This window comes from Hevea brasiliensis, chromosome 15 (assembly GCF_030052815.1).
Source record: "Hevea brasiliensis isolate MT/VB/25A 57/8 chromosome 15, ASM3005281v1, whole genome shotgun sequence".
In the NCBI taxonomy this organism is placed as follows: Eukaryota; Viridiplantae; Streptophyta; class Magnoliopsida; order Malpighiales; family Euphorbiaceae; genus Hevea; species Hevea brasiliensis.
Genome location: NC_079507.1, coordinates 52,370,672 through 52,389,964, shown reverse-complemented (window position 1 = coordinate 52,389,964; position 19,293 = coordinate 52,370,672). Strand labels below are relative to the sequence as shown.

Sequence of the window (19,293 nt, the reverse complement as noted above, 5' to 3'; positions counted from 1 at the left end):
CTATGCCTACCTTGATTTATCCACAATGAGGATCGGGTCCCAGCGAATCAAGCTCCAGCTATGTCTACTCGTCCTATCCATATCCATAAATACCACATATACACCAACTCACACACACAGCTCCAGATTGTTATAACACAGCAGCAAAGGCAATATCATCAAAGATAAATGCAAAACAAGGTATGCCTAATATTTAACCACATACATATATGCATAAGTAATGCATGAGCATGTCTGAAATAAATTAATATTGAAATTATAAATAAGATCAATATCTACTCACTAATTGACCAGAAGTCGTTGCTATAGCTGAGGGGAGAAGGATGGATAACCCTGATCACCTAGATAATTGTGTTATAAATTTATTAGTGCTAACCCAAATCAAGAATTTTAAAGAAATAAGGACACCCTAATTTATCCCGAAAATCCAGCAGAGTCTCTCCTATATCTAAGACCTACCCAACCTACAAAATAGTTCAAATTATGTTCTAAAATTACACATCCCATCTTCATATCTCATCAACAACACATGGCCCCTCCAATCCAAGCAAAATCTCACAAAATCAAAAATTATGCTTTTGCCCTTAGAATTGATATTTTGTAAAAATTACTTAAATGAGCTCTAAAAATTTTAAAATTTTTGCCCCGCTGTCCTTAATAAGGTTATAAGACTATTGCAAAAAGAATTATAATTTTCTAATCACTCACGAATATTTTATGAATTTTTATTCTAAATCGATATTAGGCGAAAATGAGCAACTTAGAGTTCAGGTTTACCGATGTCAAATTTGACACCTGAAATGTGTCCAAAATGTTTAAAAATACTAGGATTGACTATAATATCGACCACGTTCTGAGACGGGCTGTGGATCCAGCTTAAAATGCCGTCCTGGCGCCGGTGAGCTATCCTCGATCCGATTGCACATAAAGTAAGTCCAAAACTTGTTAATAATTATCATGAATTATTTTTAATTTTTAGGAATTGAAAAAGTTCAAAAATCTCACAAAGTGATCTGGATTATTCAATGATCGTCTTTTTCAAATGGTGTCCGATTGGAGCGAGGCCATTCTCATCTCGAAAATTTCATCACCTTGAGTTCATCGGTGGTCTCGAATTTCTGATTTGATGGTCGGATCATCTGAAAAGTGGTCGAAAAGGTGCTGCTACCATTTTCTCTCTCCTCTTTCTCTCTCTTCAAAAACTGTCGGAAACCTCCATGGAACGAGACATCGCCGGTCGGGATGGGAAGCCCATGGCCCTAGGAGTCGAGGGCCACCCTTCCCATGCCAGTGAGCTACCAAAGTTGGCAGAAAATGACCTTGAAAGCTCACACCGTCTCTCTCTCTCTCCTCTCTTTCCTCCCTATTTCTACCGGCTCTTGCTGGGTGTTGCAACCGTCTGGTGGCAGTCTTGACGTGGAGGAGGAGCGTCGATACCTCGCCGGCACTGATACTGGCCGGTCGGATAGGGACATGAGAGGGAGAATGTGAGGAGGGTGGTAGAGTCGGGGAGAGAGAGACGGGGGGAGGTTTTCTGGAGTTTTTTTTTAATATTATATATAATAATATAAACTTAAAATATATCACATATTTTTTAACATTAAAATAAAATAATATAAAGTTAACTCAAATAACTAACAATAAAATACAATTAAAATTTTTATTTAGTATATTTAACTCAATGAAATAATTAAACTAAATTTAATTTAATATAATAATAAATAAATCCTTTAAATTTAGTCTTGATATGAAATAATAATAATAATAATAATAATAATAATAATAATAATAATAATAATAATAATAATAATAATAATAATAATAATAATAATAATAATAAAGTTAGTAACAATTTAATCAAACCCAAAAGATCAAGATTAGAAACAATGAAACAATATGCTTTGATAATTGATTGATCATAAATTTATAAAATCAACTATTTAAATTAAAACTTCGGCTACTAAATAATTTATTAAACATGTTTAAAAGTAATATTTAAAATATAAATGGAAGTTTTACAATAATAATAATAATAAATTATAAATCAGCTAGATAATATTAAAATACTATATATATAACTATAAAATCTATATTTTAAAATTAGGGTTATTACATAGTCCCTTTAATTTTAATATATAGAATAATTTAGTTTTTATAATTTTAATGTTTATAACAATTTCATCCATTAACAGAATGACTAAATTATTCTATATATTAAAATTATAGGGATTAAAATATGATTCAAAATGAAATTCATAGATTAAATAATTAATTTTCAAAAAATAGAGATTGAATAATTAAAATTTCAAAATCTAACTATAATATAAGATAAAATTTAGGGACTAAATTGTAAATTTCTCTTTTTATTTCATATTTTTTATAGTATATATTCACATAAGAATTACAAAAAAAGTTTGGAACAAAAATATTTATGGTATATATGATTCGACCAATTACCAAACTTTGCAATATTTTTAGTAAACTATTTTCAAATTGGTAGTTGTAAGATCAATAATTATTAGGACAACGACTAGGTTTTTTCCTTCCCTTTCACGTATTTTCATTCTTATTTCAGTAATAGGAAAACTTCTCATTTCAATATTGAATTTCTCCCAAAATTTGATGCAAAAAGCTTAATGGGGTGATAAGAAATTGAAGACTATATAAAAGGAAAAAAAAAAAACATTCAATTGATCAAAATAATTAATTTATCAGTGAAATTAAAATCTAGCAACAGATTATTAGATACACCTGGTGCACATGCATCATCTCTCACAATTATGTAAAATTTACTCTTCATATTATAAATAGGGTTTACTTTTCTGTGAGAGAGATAACACTGCTTTTGTGTGCACTAATAGTATTTTATAATCTTTCAAATCTGACTTTTAATTTAAATAAAAAAATATTTTAACTGTATCAATAAATTTTAATTCAATAATACTAAAATCGTCTTTAATATGATCAAATACCTCATTTATGGTATATGGTCCCAAAATTTGAAAACAAAATGAAGATAAACTAATTTTTCAAATTGTATTGAAATCTTTAATATGAAGTGAAGGCTTAAAGACTTTTGTTCTTATTATTAGTTTTCTATTCATTCCTTAATGTTGTGATGGAATTCATAACTTACCTTGTAAGGGAGATGCAATATGCCACTCATGATAAGCCAAAAGACACATTGATATGCTTTTGATGAAGATAGAAAGCTAGCTAGTTTATAACTTTGGATATATATTGGACCTCACCAATATTATTTAGCTAATTGATATGCTCACAACTTGACAAAAAGCAATTTATACTTGTTCCATTCTTGACTACAACTCTAAAAACAATAGTAAATTGGACCACACAAAGCTATATAACTCCAAATTTCTTATTATCTTATTGGTTTGATTGAATTTGAATGGTTCTTAGGAAAAATGTCATCATCTTTGCCTTTACAACTAAGTTGCAAGAAAACCCATATCTTCCAAGTGCAAAATTTTCCATTTTTAGTCTCTTTCCTCAAAATTTTTTTCATATCTTGAGAGAAAAAAAAAAAAAGGGGAAATCATTTTTCTGATAATGGGAAAATGCTTTTCAAGTTTGGAAAATTGACTTTTTATTTAAAGAGCAGAAAGTTATTTTCTTTAATGCTTACATAAACTGTTATTAATCCTCTTTTGTGGGCTCACTTAAGCATTTATATCGTAGGGATTAGTGATTAATTAGTGTCTTTAATTATTTTTTTTTTCTTTGTCACTTAATTTTTGACAATAACAGAAAATAATATAATTTTTCAGAAAATATTCTTCACAAAAGATTATTTTCTGTGAAATTAATATAGCTTTTTCGTATTACAAACTTAATTACAATGAATTTATCTACAACAAGAAATTTAATAAATTATATTTTTATATATCTTTTAGAAATTTAACATTTATTTTTATAAAAAATTCTTATTTAAATTCAAGACATAAACATGTGATATCCGTGTATTTAATAAATAAATCTTATCATATATTTTTTATTTTATATTTATAGTGAATCGATTTATGTAAAAAATTTTATATTTTTATAAATATTATGATTGGTTGTGAGATTTCAATTTTGACATTTATTTTTCATATTATATTAAAAAAAATTAGCTAACCTAAAAATTGAAAAAAGAGAGAAAGGAAAGAGAGGTCGGCAGAAAATAGTGAAGAAGAAGATGTGAAGGTTAGAATTTTAAATAGAATAATTGGGTGATGGAATGTTAACGTTGTTGTAGTTTCTTTCCGTCATTAAGGTTGCCAGTGGAAAGGTTTCCCTCTCACGTTTAATTGTATGATTGATGGAAAGTCTGTGAGGATGAGAGCGACTGCTGGCGATAAAAGATAAATCGGAACGCAAACACGACCTATATAGGACTACTAGGAAAGCAAAAGATACCTACACAAATGGGTTATATATATAGAAGGGTTGACTAAAATTCAAGTGGCATTAATTTCTAATAAGGTAAAAATTATATCTTGGAATTTTGTGGCTATTTTATATTGTCAATATGTTAAAAAAAAATTAAATAAATAAAACTTCTGAATGCTTGAAGTTTAAGAAAGTTAAAGGATTGGATATTAAAGTGGCAAAATCATATTTTTTGGAGTTAGGATTTCCATGAATGTGCTTTCATTTAATAATATTGAGTATTTTAAAAATTATAAAATTTAATATTTAAATTTGGATAACTTGTCTTTTACTTTTGGGTTATGTTAGAATATATATATATATACTTTAAAATTTATTAGTTTAGCATTTATATTTTGCTCCATTAAATTAAAAGTTTCTCTATCTGTATTTAAAGAAAATGTTTTTTTTTTAAATTTGATAAATGCCCTATTTAATAATAGCTTTTAAAGTAACATTTAATATTTTAATCATAATTAAAACACTAGCTCTCTTATCTATACTATTCAGTAACATAATAAATAGTAGAGTTTAAAATTCGAGGAAGTGGTTCATAAAAAATTACTCTTTTAATTTTTAAAGGTTGAGAGAGCAGTTTGACCATGATTAATAAGATGATATTACTATTTTTACATTTGACAGTTAATCTAACAGTTATTTTTACTGAACACTTCTGTTTTAACTCACAATATAAATAGATAACCGCTAATAGCTAACAGTTAGTAAAATAGCTGACAACTAATAACTGTTAGAATAATTAATATTATCAAATAGCGTCGAAGTCAAAATACAAGTATTAAACCATTGATTTATGAAAAAACAGGAAACATATGTATTAATTTTGGCATAATTTAAAAACAAAAAAGTAATTTAATTTTAAGGGTATTTTAGTTATTTCTCAAGCAATTAATGGAGAATTGGATTGAGTGACTTCCACATAATTACAACATAGATTAGTAAATTGAATTGTATTAAATTTCCACATAATAACATATAATTTTTAGACTGATTTTTAGTTTTTTAAAATAATTTTTTTAAATTAAAAGAATAAAATTCTTTCATTTATTATGTTTTTAAATTTAAAAATTGATAAAAAAAAATTTATAGTTTACAAAGATAAAGATTAAAGCCAAATTAGATTCTTAATGAATCCATTAAATTACCAAAATTTGCTTCAAACAATAAGGGAAAGCAAGGGAAAAAAAAAGTGACAATTCAACCATATACCTATTTTACAACATAGATTAGTAATGTGCTTAGCTGGAAATGGGTATGCCATTGGTAAGTAACACTCTTTTTTTTGTGTTTTCACTGTAGAAAATATTAGATTCAATAACATAAATTTTTACCGCCAAATATATAAAAATTGTAGACATTTTAATAATAAAATTTTAGTGTTACCAAAAAAAATGCTATTGCCAAAAATAATTAATATTGTAAAATTTTTTTAATAATAATAATAATAATTACTGTCATATTTTTTTTATTTTTCATTAATATCAATTATTCATATTGTTTATGTATATTAACTTTATAAATAATAAAATTAATATTATTATAAAATTATTATTGCTAATTTTAATATTTGTTGCAGTATCACAAGAATAAATGTACTAAAACCATTGTAAGAGATATTGTAGTTCAAGTATTTAAAAAAAAGTATGAAAAATTGTTAAGTGATTTTAGAATTATTGTAATTAAAATATGTAAAATTTAGTTTTAAATTAAATTTTAATTAACATATTTAAGAATATATTTTTTTCTATAATAATTTTAATAATAATATAAAAAATTCATGATTTTTGTTAAAAAATAAAAAGACAAAAAAAAAAAAATCTTTGGCTTTGGTGATCCAATAACTATTAAATCCACTGTATCTTTCTTAACTCACTAACCTAAGAAATAATATCAAACTATTAATAATGAACACAAACTCATGCCCAATTGTAAATACTAACTCCATGCTTTTATTTTATTCATTTACTTATAGCAAAAAATATATATTGAGAAATTATAAAAATAATAATAAATAGAACTAATTAAATAAATCAATTAGTAATCAAGTATAATAAAATCTCATATTTCATAATTTTCTTATTTTTTTTATAATTAAATTCAATTAAGACTTAAATATTTCCTATTCTCTTTAATTTATTCAATAGTACATTTTTTAAATTTTTTTTTATAATTTACAAAGATACAAACTCTACATTTAATGGTGATAATTTTAATAGCGATCTATTTTTATCACTAATTCATGTTTACATATATTTTATTTATTAAAAAAAAACACATATTTCATTATTTATTTATAATTTTTATTATCATGGGCATGGGTATAAATGTTACATCTTCACTAATATAACAAATGTTTTTATATCACTCTCTTCTACTTCTCTCTCTCCCTCTCCATATATATATATATAAAAGAAAATTGAAGGACCCGCGATCTCAGTGACTTAATAATTTCTGTAAGCTACTTGTCTCTTTGAAAGGTAAAGTCTCTGAATTAGATTGTCAATAACAATAAATAAACGCGTTATCAATGTGAACCATATATCCCACCTAGAGTTTTTGTCTCCTTGATAAAGACTAACCAGTCCAATAATAATCGATAAGTTATTCAATAAAAGGTAGCTCTCTTTTAATTAGTTGTTCATTATTGCTAAAGCATTTGGTCTAAACAAACTCAATTGGAAAAAAAAAAAAAAAATCTCATTGTTGATTGGGGAGGAGCGGCTTAGAGGAGGCTTTGCTGCTGTAATTCAAGCTCATTAAATTGTTGCTTGCAATCCATCATATCAAGGACACTCTGTCTCTGCAAAACATTTTCCCCTGCTTTATTATCAATCCCAATTCAACCAGAACCCAATCAAAGTCCTGTTCTCCTAACCCCCATTATGATTATACCCATAATCCCAATCAAAGCAAGAACCTAATGGGCATCATCTGATCATACCCACAAACCCCATTCTCTAAAACCACTACTATAGAAAATGAGCCAACCCTCGACTAAGCAAAAGTAGGAGGAGTAGGAGTATATTAGGTTGAGATGGGTGAGAAGATAGAGAGAGAAATTTGGAGATCTAGAGAAGAGGGAGAAGATAAATGATAATGGGTAAAAAATTAATAGATTTTTATTAAAGAGTATTTAAGATATTTTAATTTTTTTAAAAAAGAATTATTATATACACTCACAGTATTAAAATATAGTACTCTTTTAAAGAGAAGAAAAATAATTTTTTTTTTAATTTTAAAAAAATGAAACTAAATATTTAGAGTGTGTATATGCATCGGAGCACAGAATAATCTCTCGTGGGCGTGTTAGATCAATTTTTGTAATTACGAAATTGACAAAGATTTTGTGTTCATTAAATTAAAATTAAAAAAATTTTATATTATAAATTAAAGTTTATATATCGCATTATTATAGACTTCTAAATTTAGGCACTGAGGATGTAAGTTACCCTATTAATATTATTAAATCAAAAGCCATTGATACTCCCGTCCGCATCTAGTTCTCTAAACAAATCATTCCAAATTCTCATATTACATTCAAATCGAATTGAAAATAAATTAAAATGAAACAATTAAAATTATTAAAATTAATTGATTAAAATTATTTTTTTAATCATATTAAAATTAATTGATTCAATTAATTTAATTTTAGGTCATAATTAATTTTTTAAAAATAAAAATTAGTAAAAAATTTAATTATTATATTTAATTAAAATCAAAATTAAAACTGAGTAGAACCTTTCAGTCCATAAATTATTAGCTATTTTTAAATAGATTCAGCCAATAATTTAATAATCCATATATAGAAATCACAAAATAGTTTCTGAGTAATGAAATGGGGAAATAGTGAATCTGTGTAGTGAAAGAATATATATAAAATTAGTTTCGATTGAAATTTAAATTTGAAATTGCACGGTTTTAGAAATAATTTGAATATTAATAAACATTAATGAAAAATATTTAATTGCTCTTTTGAATTATTTTTTATAAGATTTTATTAAAATTCTTAAAAGTTATTAATTGTGATTAATAGAGAAGATTATAAATGTAAAAAATACAGTGGATGAATAAATACTGAGTTTAATTATCCTCTGTTAATATAATTTTTTATTTTCATTGATCATGTTAATTAGTGATATTAAAATTATTTTTAAAATTATTAAAATTAAAATTTTAATTTTAATTAAAATTAATTATATAAAAAATAATTATATTAAAAATTAAAATTTTTTTATACTCTGAAATAAATATTTAATAATTTAATTACAATTAATCATAAAATATTAAGAAATACTACAAATTATACTGATGTAATTTTATTGATTTGACACCTAAAATTATGCAAATAAATGCACTCTAATTTATTAATGAAAGAAAACCATTATTATAAATGTGAGATTACAACACATTATTATACATTAATTGAGAAAATTTCTAAATATAAATACATGATAATAAATACATGATTACTTACTAAAAAAAAAAAAAATCATCAAAAGGCCTTAAATGAAACAAATCTCTCCTGTTTCCATCATTCCTTAAACAGGTGAGACCATTGACATTCACATAAATTAAGGATTAATTATACAATTTTAATATTCCTTTCAAATATAATTTCTCATTTTTTTCATATTTTTAAGGAGTAAAATCTATAATCTGAGAGATTATTAGGTATATTTGGTATATATGTATTATCTCTCCAATCATGTGAGATCTATTCTCCACTTTGTAAGGAAAGCCTACTTTTTTATGAGAGAATAATTATTATTTTTATGTGTACGAAAAATATTTTATAATCTTTTTATAATTTTATATAAAAATTATATATTTTAAGAGCACACAATAACACTTACACATTAAGACTAGAGCTTCTCTCTTACTAAACCAACAACTATATAAAACCTTTGGCCCCAACTCCTTGTAATATACTCACATAAATAAATAAATAAATATATATATATAATTTTATAAATATATTATGTAATTTTGTATTTGATCTCTTCAATAATAAAATTTGATTTTTATTAAAATAATATTATGAAACTTTATGCCATTATATTTTTTATAAATTTATGAGTGAAAAATATTGACATGAGAAATTTTATTTTTTAAGAGATAAAGTTAAATCACAAGATATGTGTATAAAATTATATTAATTTATTAATATTAAAGAATTTGAAATAAAAATTTATTAATTAATAATATATAATAAATATTTTTAAAATAAAAATTTTAAAAATAATAAACATCATAATATAAGTATACATATCCTTCTAATAAAAGAAAAAATATAAATGTAAATAATTAAAAACTTATATTCGGAGAGTTCTAAGCAAGTAATATTTTTATTTTATTTTAGTCAATTAAATAAACCTCTTGTCATTTTAGAAATTTATTATCTCTTTAAGTAAAAATATTTAAATAAAATTAAATTTAAATTTAACTTATAATTTTAAAATTATAAAAATAATTTTAATATTATTAAAATAAAAATTAATCCATTGTGGTGAATATATATACGTTGGAGTGTATACATAGGACAAGGGAAAGGGGAGCGTATTTTTTTACAGGGAGAGAAGGGAAGTCTGTCAGGAGGAGTAGTTCGAGCATAGCTGGCAGGAGCGGGATAACCGGAGGTCAAATTGACCAGCACAAGTCCGGCAGGCGGACGTGGGTTCAGTGTCAGAGCCCAGAGGGGTGATCACCGGGCTGGGACTCTGGCTCCTGCTGCCTACTAGCCGCTTTCCTTGTTTCTGGATTTCCATCTTTCCTGGTTTTCTTTTTTCTTATTTTTGTTTTTCCTTCCCTTGTGTGATGGGCAGCTAAAAACTCTTTGCTTTATGAATAGTCAGCGCTTAAAAACTCAAAAACCCCATTTTTAAAGCCCACAAAGAGCAATAGTAGAGAGAGAGAGAGAGAGAGAGTGTGATAGTCCATGGTCCATTCTTGACCAGCCACATTTCCTCTTTCTTGTTCTTGTTTTTCTCTTTCTACCTATCTAACCTCCATTAGTTTTAATCATTATTTCCTCATTTTTATGATTTTATCCTTGCTTTTGTCAACTGGGGGAACAGGGAACTGGAACTACACAAAGAGAGTAGGTAGAGAGAGAGAGAGAGAGAGAGAGGGGGGTAGAGAGAATACTGACTGGTCACCAATAATTTTGTTGAAGAGGAGAGAATCAAAAGAAAAAGAAGGGTTTTTAATCCAGCTGAGAGTTGGTGACTCCTACCCTTCTCGTTATGTTTCCTATTTGGAGTGAAACAGAGAGAGAAGCGCACATTTGATATGAGGAAGAGAAGATTTGAATCTGTTATTCAGTTCCCATAAGCCATGTTGGATCAGCGAATTGTAGTAGCATTCGCTTTTCTGCTATTGCTGTTGAAGTTTCAGCCTGCATTTCAGCAAGTGGAGACACTGAGTTCGCCATTTGAACGAGGCGCTCTACTTCAACTCAGATCCTCTTTGGGTATAAGAAGCAAGGAGTGGCCTAGAAAAGCAAATCCTTGCCTGAATTGGACGGGTATCACGTGCCAGAACGGGAGTGTTTCTGGGATTAACATTTCTGGTTTTAGAAGGACAAGGCTTGGTAAACAGAACCCGCAATTTTCTGTGGATGCGCTCGCCAATCTCACCCACTTGACTACTCTTAACGCTTCTAGATTCTTGCTTCCTGGTTCCATCCCAGATTGGTTTGGTCAAAGCCTTGGTTCACTTCAACTTCTTGATCTTCGTTTTTGCGGTATAAGCAATGCTATTCCTGCGACTTTAGGGAATTTAACTAATATAACCAGTCTTTATTTGTCTGGTAATAATTTAACGGGTGCAATTCCCTTCAGTTTGGGTCAATTGGTTTTGCTTTCGGTTCTTGATCTTTCGAAGAATTCGCTTACGGGATCTATTCCTGTGTCGTTTGCTTCGCTTGGGAATTTGACAAGGCTTGATATTTCTTCCAATTTCTTGTTTGGGCCGATTCCTCCTGGCATTGGGATGCTTTTGAAGCTTCAATATTTGAATCTTTCAAGTAACCAGTTATCATCTTCAATACCTGCTCAGCTTGGGGACCTTGGTATGTTGGTTGACCTTGATTTCAGTTTCAATTCATTGTCTGGGTCAGTGCCAGCAGACTTGAGAGGGTTGAGGAATTTGAGGAGAATGCTGATTGGCAACAATACTTTCTCTGGGTCCTTGCCAGTCAACTTGTTTCCTTCTTCAAGTCAATTGCAGTTTGTGGTTTTGAAGGGCAATGGTTTTGCTGGTGCTCTCCCTGATATGCTATGGATAATGCCCGGATTGCGCCTTCTTGATATCTCTGCCAACAATTTCTCTGGTTTCTTGCCGAATACTACCTTGAATGCTAATGCCATTTCTGCGGTACTGAATCTATCTGGGAATTCGTTTTATGGAATTCTCAAACCTATACTGAGAAGGTTCCGTTATGTTGATCTGTCTGGTAATTATTTCGAAGGCAGGGTTCCAGATTATGTGCCCAACAATGCTTCTCTTGTTAGCAATTGTCTCCAAAATGTGTCAAATCAGAGAAGTTTGCAGGATTGTGCATCCTTTTATGCTGAAAGGGGCCTGACTTTTGACAATTTTGGACTCCCAAATTCTACACAACCTCCTTCCGGAGAGACTCAAGGGAAGAGCAACAAAAAGGTTATCATATTAGCAAGCGTTCTGGGTGGCGTTGGGGTTATTGCTCTTTTGACATTTCTAGTAGTGCTGCTGCTCATTTGCATCCGTAGGAGGGGCACTACAAATCAAAGAGGTGTTGGAGTTGGGCCAGTTCCTACTAGGACCAGTCCTCCGCCTCCTGAAGTATCAATTAACTTTTCAAGTTTAGGGGACACATTCACATATCAGCAGCTCCTTCAAGCCACTGCTGACTTCAGTGATGCAAACCTTATCAAACATGGCCACTCAGGGGATCTCTATAGGGGTATCTTGGAAAATGGGATCTCTGTGGTCATAAAAAGAGTAGATGTGCAGTCCATTAAGAAAGAGGCTTACTTACTGGAATTGGACTTATTCAGTAAAGTTTCAAATCCTAGATTGGTTCCCCTCTTGGGACATTGCTTGGAGAATGAGAACGAGAAGTTCCTGGTTTACAAATATATGCCAAATGGAGATTTGTCAAGTTCCTTGTATAGGAAAACCAGTTCAGAAGATGATAGTTTACAGTCATTAGATTGGATTACACGATTGAAGATTGCGATAGGAGCAGCAGAAGGTCTATCTTGTCTGCATCATGAGTGCACACCGCCCTTCGTACACAGGTAAGACCTATTTTTTTTTGTCATTCTCCTTTTTCCATAATCTCACTTTAGCGATAATACCACTTTCTTGTATCTTCCTACTTTTTCCTATAAGTTAGCTGATCTGGTGCAATTGTCTCCATAATATACTCTCCTTTCTGAGGAAAAAAAATCACATAATTGTAGCCAACTTCAATCATTCTACACTACTCATTCATCAATTCCTCGAATGCCTGGCTTCTGAATTATTATTTGTCATTTCTAATGCTAACAGCAGTTTGATGTGGTTGAGCCTTGTTTATGAGCATTTTTATTTTGCAAAAGTAATAATGTAATTTTCTTTTGTTAAAGACTTAGACAGCCAACATTAAAAGTTTAAACCCCTTTATTGTACAATCTATGACTTGCATTCATAACCACTTGTCAGTTATGAAGTTAAGATGAAGTTGTAACTAATGATACAGCTGCTTTAGCAGGAGTTATGGCAAAGATTATGTGCAACTCCATGTGTAAGCGCTAAAGTGAAATCATGCTTTGGAGAAATGTATTGTCATATCAATATATTGGCAAAAGTTCTTAAATAGTTTCTACATATTGTTTAGGCAAGTCTGGATGGGATATGCTTGGTTATGTGGTCCACCATGCTCCTTTGAACATCAATGAAATCTGGGATAATCTCAAATGCACATCTTAAACCCTATTAAGTGAATTAATTTAGTTATTAAATTTCAATATCAAGGTTAATTTATGTGGCATGGTTCTTTGGTGAGCGGTAAGCTGCAAATATACCCTTGCATTGCATCAACCTGGATTAAAATTCGTATAACTAGTACTCATTGCTTGGGCTTTGGTAATAGTTTAGTGGTAAAAAATAGGCAAGTTTGGATTTGGAAATCCAAGAAGAAAAATGTGAAGCTAAAGCATGAGCTGCTTTGATTTTTTTTTTTTATTTAAATTGATTAGTTTTCTTTTTTCGTGTGTTTGTGACCCAATTTCACACTATTTTGGTTGTATGGCCAAATGATTCACTAGCTTACATTACATCATAAAAAGTTGAAAAAGTTGTGCTACTGGTGTAATCAATGAATGTCTTTCTTTTGGTTCATTGAAGAGATGTTCAAGCAAGCAGTATACTCCTTGATGATAAATTTGAAGTACGGCTTGGGAGCCTAAGTGAAGTTTGTCCTCAAGAAGGGGATGCTCATCAAAGCAGGATTACCAGGTTGCTGCGATTGCCACAGTGAGTATTTATTTAAAATTGCCTCTATCTTTCCATTTTCATACTATGTCCTAGCCTGTATCAATATTATGTATAGTTTATTATTTAATTTTTTTTTCTTGGATTTTTACGCTTGCATTGGGCTCTTCTACATGTTAAATTACATGAAACACTAAAGTGGTTAATTTTTTTTGTTTCTTATGGTAAATGAATCTGTATTTTGTCTTTTCAACTTTTAGATACCTCTGCTTTAGTTGCCATGTCTCTGACATTTTGCTTTCAATGTTACCTGTTGCTTTAAGTAAGATATTCCATAGTTAGTGGATTAAATTTAGTTGTTCATGATGCTTAAAGTGTTTTAACACCATTATTTTTGTAAGCTCAGATAACTTCCTTTGTTTGACTATTCAGTGAAATCTATCTTCTTGCCACTAATATTAGGGAGGGAAATTTATTGATCCCTAGGTTTCTTCTCTGACACAATATATTTTGGAAACTATAGGCAAGAATTATTCTGTGGTATAGTTACAAAATAATATAGTCTCTTTCTGTTTGGATGTGATTAAGCATAAGTTGCATGCTGTGTATGTGTCCCATGCAATATAGTTTCTACAGAATTGTCAACTTGAATTTTGTGTGTTTACACCATCCACTGAATGAAGTTCCTTTTTTTAGCAGATCAGGAGCCAGTTTTAAAAGGTCAAAGCATAATTCAAAGTTTTTTTTCTTCATTTCAAATATTGCCATTTAAATACCTTATCATTTCAATTCCTTATCTATCCAAATGGACCTTAACTTCCTTCTCCCATATTTAGGGCACAACTGTACCACATAATCTCTACCTATTGTGTCAATTTTTTTAAAGTGTTAACGTGTTGCATGCTTATTTAGCTTAATCAAGATTTTCATTATGGATTTTTTTCCTATGTGCAGGTCATCGGAACAAGGCACTTCTGGTACGTAGAGATATAGGTTTGAAGTACACTTTCATTTGTTTAATGTCTGCAACTCAGCCTTCATATTGATCCATCTAACCAGAAATAGCTGTATTGTTGCTGTGATACTCTTAATTTTCAAACCTTAAGTAGCTTCTTATCCCACATGTTATTTAAGCAACTGTGGTTTAGACATAGATAAACAAAAAACAATATTACGAGCTGAAGCGGGTAAAATGTCTTAAATGATTCTTTTGTAGCAGTGGGATATTAGTTGAAGCCTAGAGGCAACAAAAATGATAATTATCTTCTTTTCAAATGAAGGGTAAGATATTTTCGATATCATTCTGTGCTATTATGTGGTGGCCTTGGTGTCCATGCATCATTGGTTTGATATGTGTGGCCCAGGAGATGAAATTTTGTGCCTTTTTCTTTGGATCAAATCCAAGATAATTAACAATTAATATTTGGAGTCTGAAATCAATGTGAATTATGTTATCAAAGAGCCCTTGCAAGGGGTGCTTGGAACTTCATTTCTTTGATGCTTATGATCAGTAAGATAGCTTACTTGTTTGGATGCAACAACTCTTTCAAGAAGAGTTTGGAAGTTATTTGTCCAAAACATGCATTTGCAAGTATTTTCAACTTGTTTGAGATTATTAGCCTCTGTTGGTTTGTGTAATCAGTGGTGTGCAAGTAGTTAAGCCAAGTTTGTTGGTCCTAGTTGGTTCCTATGCCACATGCATATGGCAGTATGAGAAAGAAAACAGAGTTTTTGATGTAGGACCTCTGTTTGTGGAGAAGTTTTTAGTACTCTGCTGTGACTGTTAAACAAAGTAGAGTGATCTGTTGAAGCCTTTTGATGTGGCTAGGAGGCCATTGCTTGCCTTTGTTTGAGATACGTTCAGGCATTGTTTAATCTGGTTTGATGGCCAATTTTGATAAAAAATGATATGCTCTTCCACATTTGCTTGCTCCAAATAATGCTCTTGAAGATGATATAAAATTTTGACCATTGGTTCTCAAGGAGTCTTATAGATTTGTTTGAGCTCAGCTAACTAGCAAAATGGGAAAGAAACTTTTAGAAGCTTCAGAATCCTTCTTTGCTAAAGGAGCTTTATTTTATATGATTTAAAATTGCCCTTCATTTCCCATACTTATTCTGAATTTCACTTCTGTGTAAACATGACCAGGTTCAGTGACAGCAACATGTGCCTATGATGTTTACTGCTTTGGGAAGGTATTACTTGAGCTGGTAACGGGAAAGCTGGGCATGAGTGCATCTAGTGAAGCCCAGCTGAAAGAATGGTTAGACCAGATGCTACCATACATCAGCATTTATGACAAGGAACTTGTGACAAAAATTGTGGATCCATCTTTGATCATTGATGAAGATTTGTTGGAAGAAGTCTGGGCTATGGCCATTGTTGCCAGGTCCTGCCTCAATCCCAAGCCTTCTAGGCGACCACTCATGAGATACATCCTCAAGGCGTTGGAAAATCCATTAAAGGTAGTAAGGGAAGAAAACTCCAGTTCTGCAAGGCTTAGAACAACATCTTCCAGAGGCTCTTGGAATGCTGCTCTATTTGGTAGTTGGCGTAGCTCATCTGATGTGGCAGTGATTCCTGCAGGCTCCAGTACTATACCAGAAGGAGGAAGTAGTTTTAAACATTCAGGAACCTCAAATTCACAGGGAAGTGGCCAAAATGGTGGTGGTGAACATTCATCCTCGCATAGACGGCAATCCAGGGAGATTTTCCCTGAACCATCATCTGATGTGCAAGATGTAGAGAGACTAGGTCAGGAATAGCAGAGATGTTGATTGTTCTTGATTCTTTGTTAATAATACAGCAGGCTTCCCATTCGAGTGCCTGCATGTTATTGTTGGTACCCCAGTTTGTTGCCCATGTTTTTGCAGTTGGTCAAGGTCTGGAGACATTTTTGTATATCAGCTGGAGGTGTTTAAAAAGGTGCATGTCTTCTGTGAAGATTTTGTATCAGGGCAGCAGTGTTAGGTGGTGGATAAAATTGGATTGGGAAAGATTTTGTAAGAAAATGGGGTCGCTAATTGCAGTAATGGTGATCATTCGTTTGAAAGCTTGTTTTAACAAGCATCCATTTATATCTGTAACTGATCTTTGCTTGTGGTCTTTTTTTTGTTGCCATGTAAAGTGTAATTGTCAAGGATTTTATCATTCAAATGAGGGTATCATTGTCAGAAACATTGACAGGAAAAAAAAAAAATTCACAGAGATTATACTTTTGGTTATTTTCTGATCCAAGTCTCCACAATGATTGTCCTGATTATTGACATGGGTTTGATACTTCCCTTCCTTCTGAGCATTCCAAGTTGGGAGTGTCCTTACCTTTGGTAAAAATTTTTTTTTAAATGCATGGCAAATATCATAAGGGTTAACAAAATTTAAACTATATATATTGAAAAATGAAAAAAAGGTCCCACCGAGATTTGAACTCGGGTTACTGGATTCAGAGTCCAATGTCCTGACCACTAGACCATGGGACCTGGTTTGATTTTTCTGGCGTCAATTATCTATATATAATTCATAACCAACGAGCCTTTAGGCTATTTTATTTTTTTAAAATGAAATAATATATTTTTAATGCATAGAATAATAGACATTATATTAAATAATTAATAGATTCTACAATATCTAATTAATTTTTTTAATTATTTTATGCAATAATTATTAAATTATACAAATAATTAAAATAAATTAATTAATATAAAGCAAATGTTTCTAAAGTTAAAAAATGAAGAGAAGTACAATAAAGAGAGAGCATTTTAAACTAAATAAATTAAAAATAATGTAATCTTGATAATGGTGAAATTTAAATTTTATACCTTTTATATCCTCTCTTTTTATCTATTTGAATTCTTAAAATTTTTCAAATTTCAACTTATGTAATATAAAAAATTCATTTTTTTACTCTCATTGTCTCTATTTCTTGGTCACTAAATTCTCGCTTTTTAAATTCGTACACTCTACATACATATTTTAATTAATCATGTACACATCTCGATGTAAATATTTAATTTAACAATTGTTAAATTCGTTTTCATATGATGTTGAACTTATACTAAATATATCCTAAAAACAATACCAATTAAATTAAGTTATTATAATTTTTCTAATAAAATGATATTTTATTCTTGTAATTAATTAGGATACAAATCATATAATAAAATTAAATTTAAAAATCAATATAGAAGAATAAATTTGTTATAATTTTATTTAATATAGATGATTTTCATTTTTTAACATGTATTAATGAGTTTTTAGTTTTTTTGTTTTGGTATTAAAATCTCCTCCCTCCCCTTTCTCCTCTTCATCATCCAAACACAATAAAACATTTCCCTCTCCTCCCTTCATTCAACTTTTTAATTTTTAAATAATTTCTCTTTCCCTCCCTTTAAAAATATTTCATTCCCTTCCCCTTTCCTATTTACCTCACAGCCAATGCATAATGTTAGTATGAGGTCTTTATACTAATTTCTCAAATGAGACTTACACATACAATTAAGGGTCTGGTTGGTATTGCTACTGGAACTGCGATTGAGAAAATTACTTTTTTAAATATGATAGGTAGAGAGTATTACTAAATAATTTAAAATTAAATTTGATAAGTTTTAGTAATAAAAACACTAAAATAACAAAATAACTTTTTCCAAACTGCTTTTTTCAACAGTATCTAAAATGATTATTTTATTCAGAAAAGTATTTTGGATCCTGCAAATTCAATGCCAAATAGACACCAAATCTGAATACTAAAATCAATTCTATCTCCGTGATATTACAGTCGTATTCAAAACTAATGCAAAGCATACTGAATGAAGAGAATGTTTTTATCGGTGGAGATTTGAATGGACATGTAGGAAGTGATAGGCAAGGTTATGAGAATGTTCATGGAGGTTTTGGTTTTGGTAGCCGAAATAAAGAGGGGAAAAGTATCCTGGATTTTGCTATGGCGTACGACCTAATATTAGCAAATACCTACTTTATAAAAAGGGAGTCACATTTAATGACTTTAAAAAATGGGCAATATAGAAGCCAAATTGACTTCCTCTTAACCAGGAAGACAAATAGAGCTCTATGCAAGGATTGCAAGGTCATTCCAGAAGAGGCTTTAACAAGTTAACATCGGTTAGTGGTATTGGATATCAAGTTTAAGAACAATTCAAGTAAGGCTAGAAGAAATATTATAGCTCGAACAAAGTGGTGGGAGTTTAAAGGAGTAAAGCAAGTGAAGTATAAAAATAAGCTTCTCGAGTCTAAAGCATGGAAGCTGGAAGTGGAGGCCAATGGTATGTGGATACTGATGGCATCAAAGATTAGAGAAGTAGCTAGAAAAGTACTTGGAGAGTCTAGAGGACATGGACCACCCTCAAAAGAGAGATGGTGGTGGAATGAGG

At 30.0% G+C, this 19,293-nt stretch overlaps 1 protein-coding gene and 1 non-coding gene across 2 annotated transcripts; one reads left to right on the top strand and one right to left on the bottom strand.

Annotated features, from left to right (window-relative positions):
* Positions 1-9,993: 9,993 nt before the first annotated feature.
* Positions 9,994-17,135, top strand: LOC110645482 (probable LRR receptor-like serine/threonine-protein kinase At2g16250). The gene is made up of 4 exons (XM_021798674.2): positions 9,994-12,728; positions 13,819-13,947; positions 14,860-14,882; positions 16,055-17,135. Exons 1-4 carry the CDS (start codon positions 10,783-10,785, stop codon positions 16,669-16,671), a joined length of 2,715 nt encoding a protein of 904 aa, XP_021654366.2. The 5' UTR covers positions 9,994-10,782; the 3' UTR covers positions 16,672-17,135.
* Positions 17,136-17,313: 178 nt separating this feature from the next.
* TRNAQ-CUG (transfer RNA glutamine (anticodon CUG)) lies at positions 17,314-17,385 on the bottom strand. Its single transcript has one exon. It is a non-coding gene; the product is annotated as a tRNA-Gln (tRNA).
* Between the last annotated feature and the right edge of the window lie 1,908 nt (positions 17,386-19,293).

Excerpts from the sequence above, each read along its gene's own strand:
- LOC110645482 (XM_021798674.2), top strand. The coding sequence starts at position 10,783 with ATGTTGGATCAGCGAATTGTAGTAGCATTCGCTTTTCTGCTATTGCTG. Across the intron at positions 13,948-14,859 it reads AGGTTGCTGCGATTGCCACA|GTCATCGGAACAAGGCACTT; the intron begins GTGAGTATTTAT and ends TCCTATGTGCAG. Across the intron at positions 14,883-16,054 it reads ATCGGAACAAGGCACTTCTG|GTTCAGTGACAGCAACATGT; the intron begins GTACGTAGAGAT and ends AAACATGACCAG.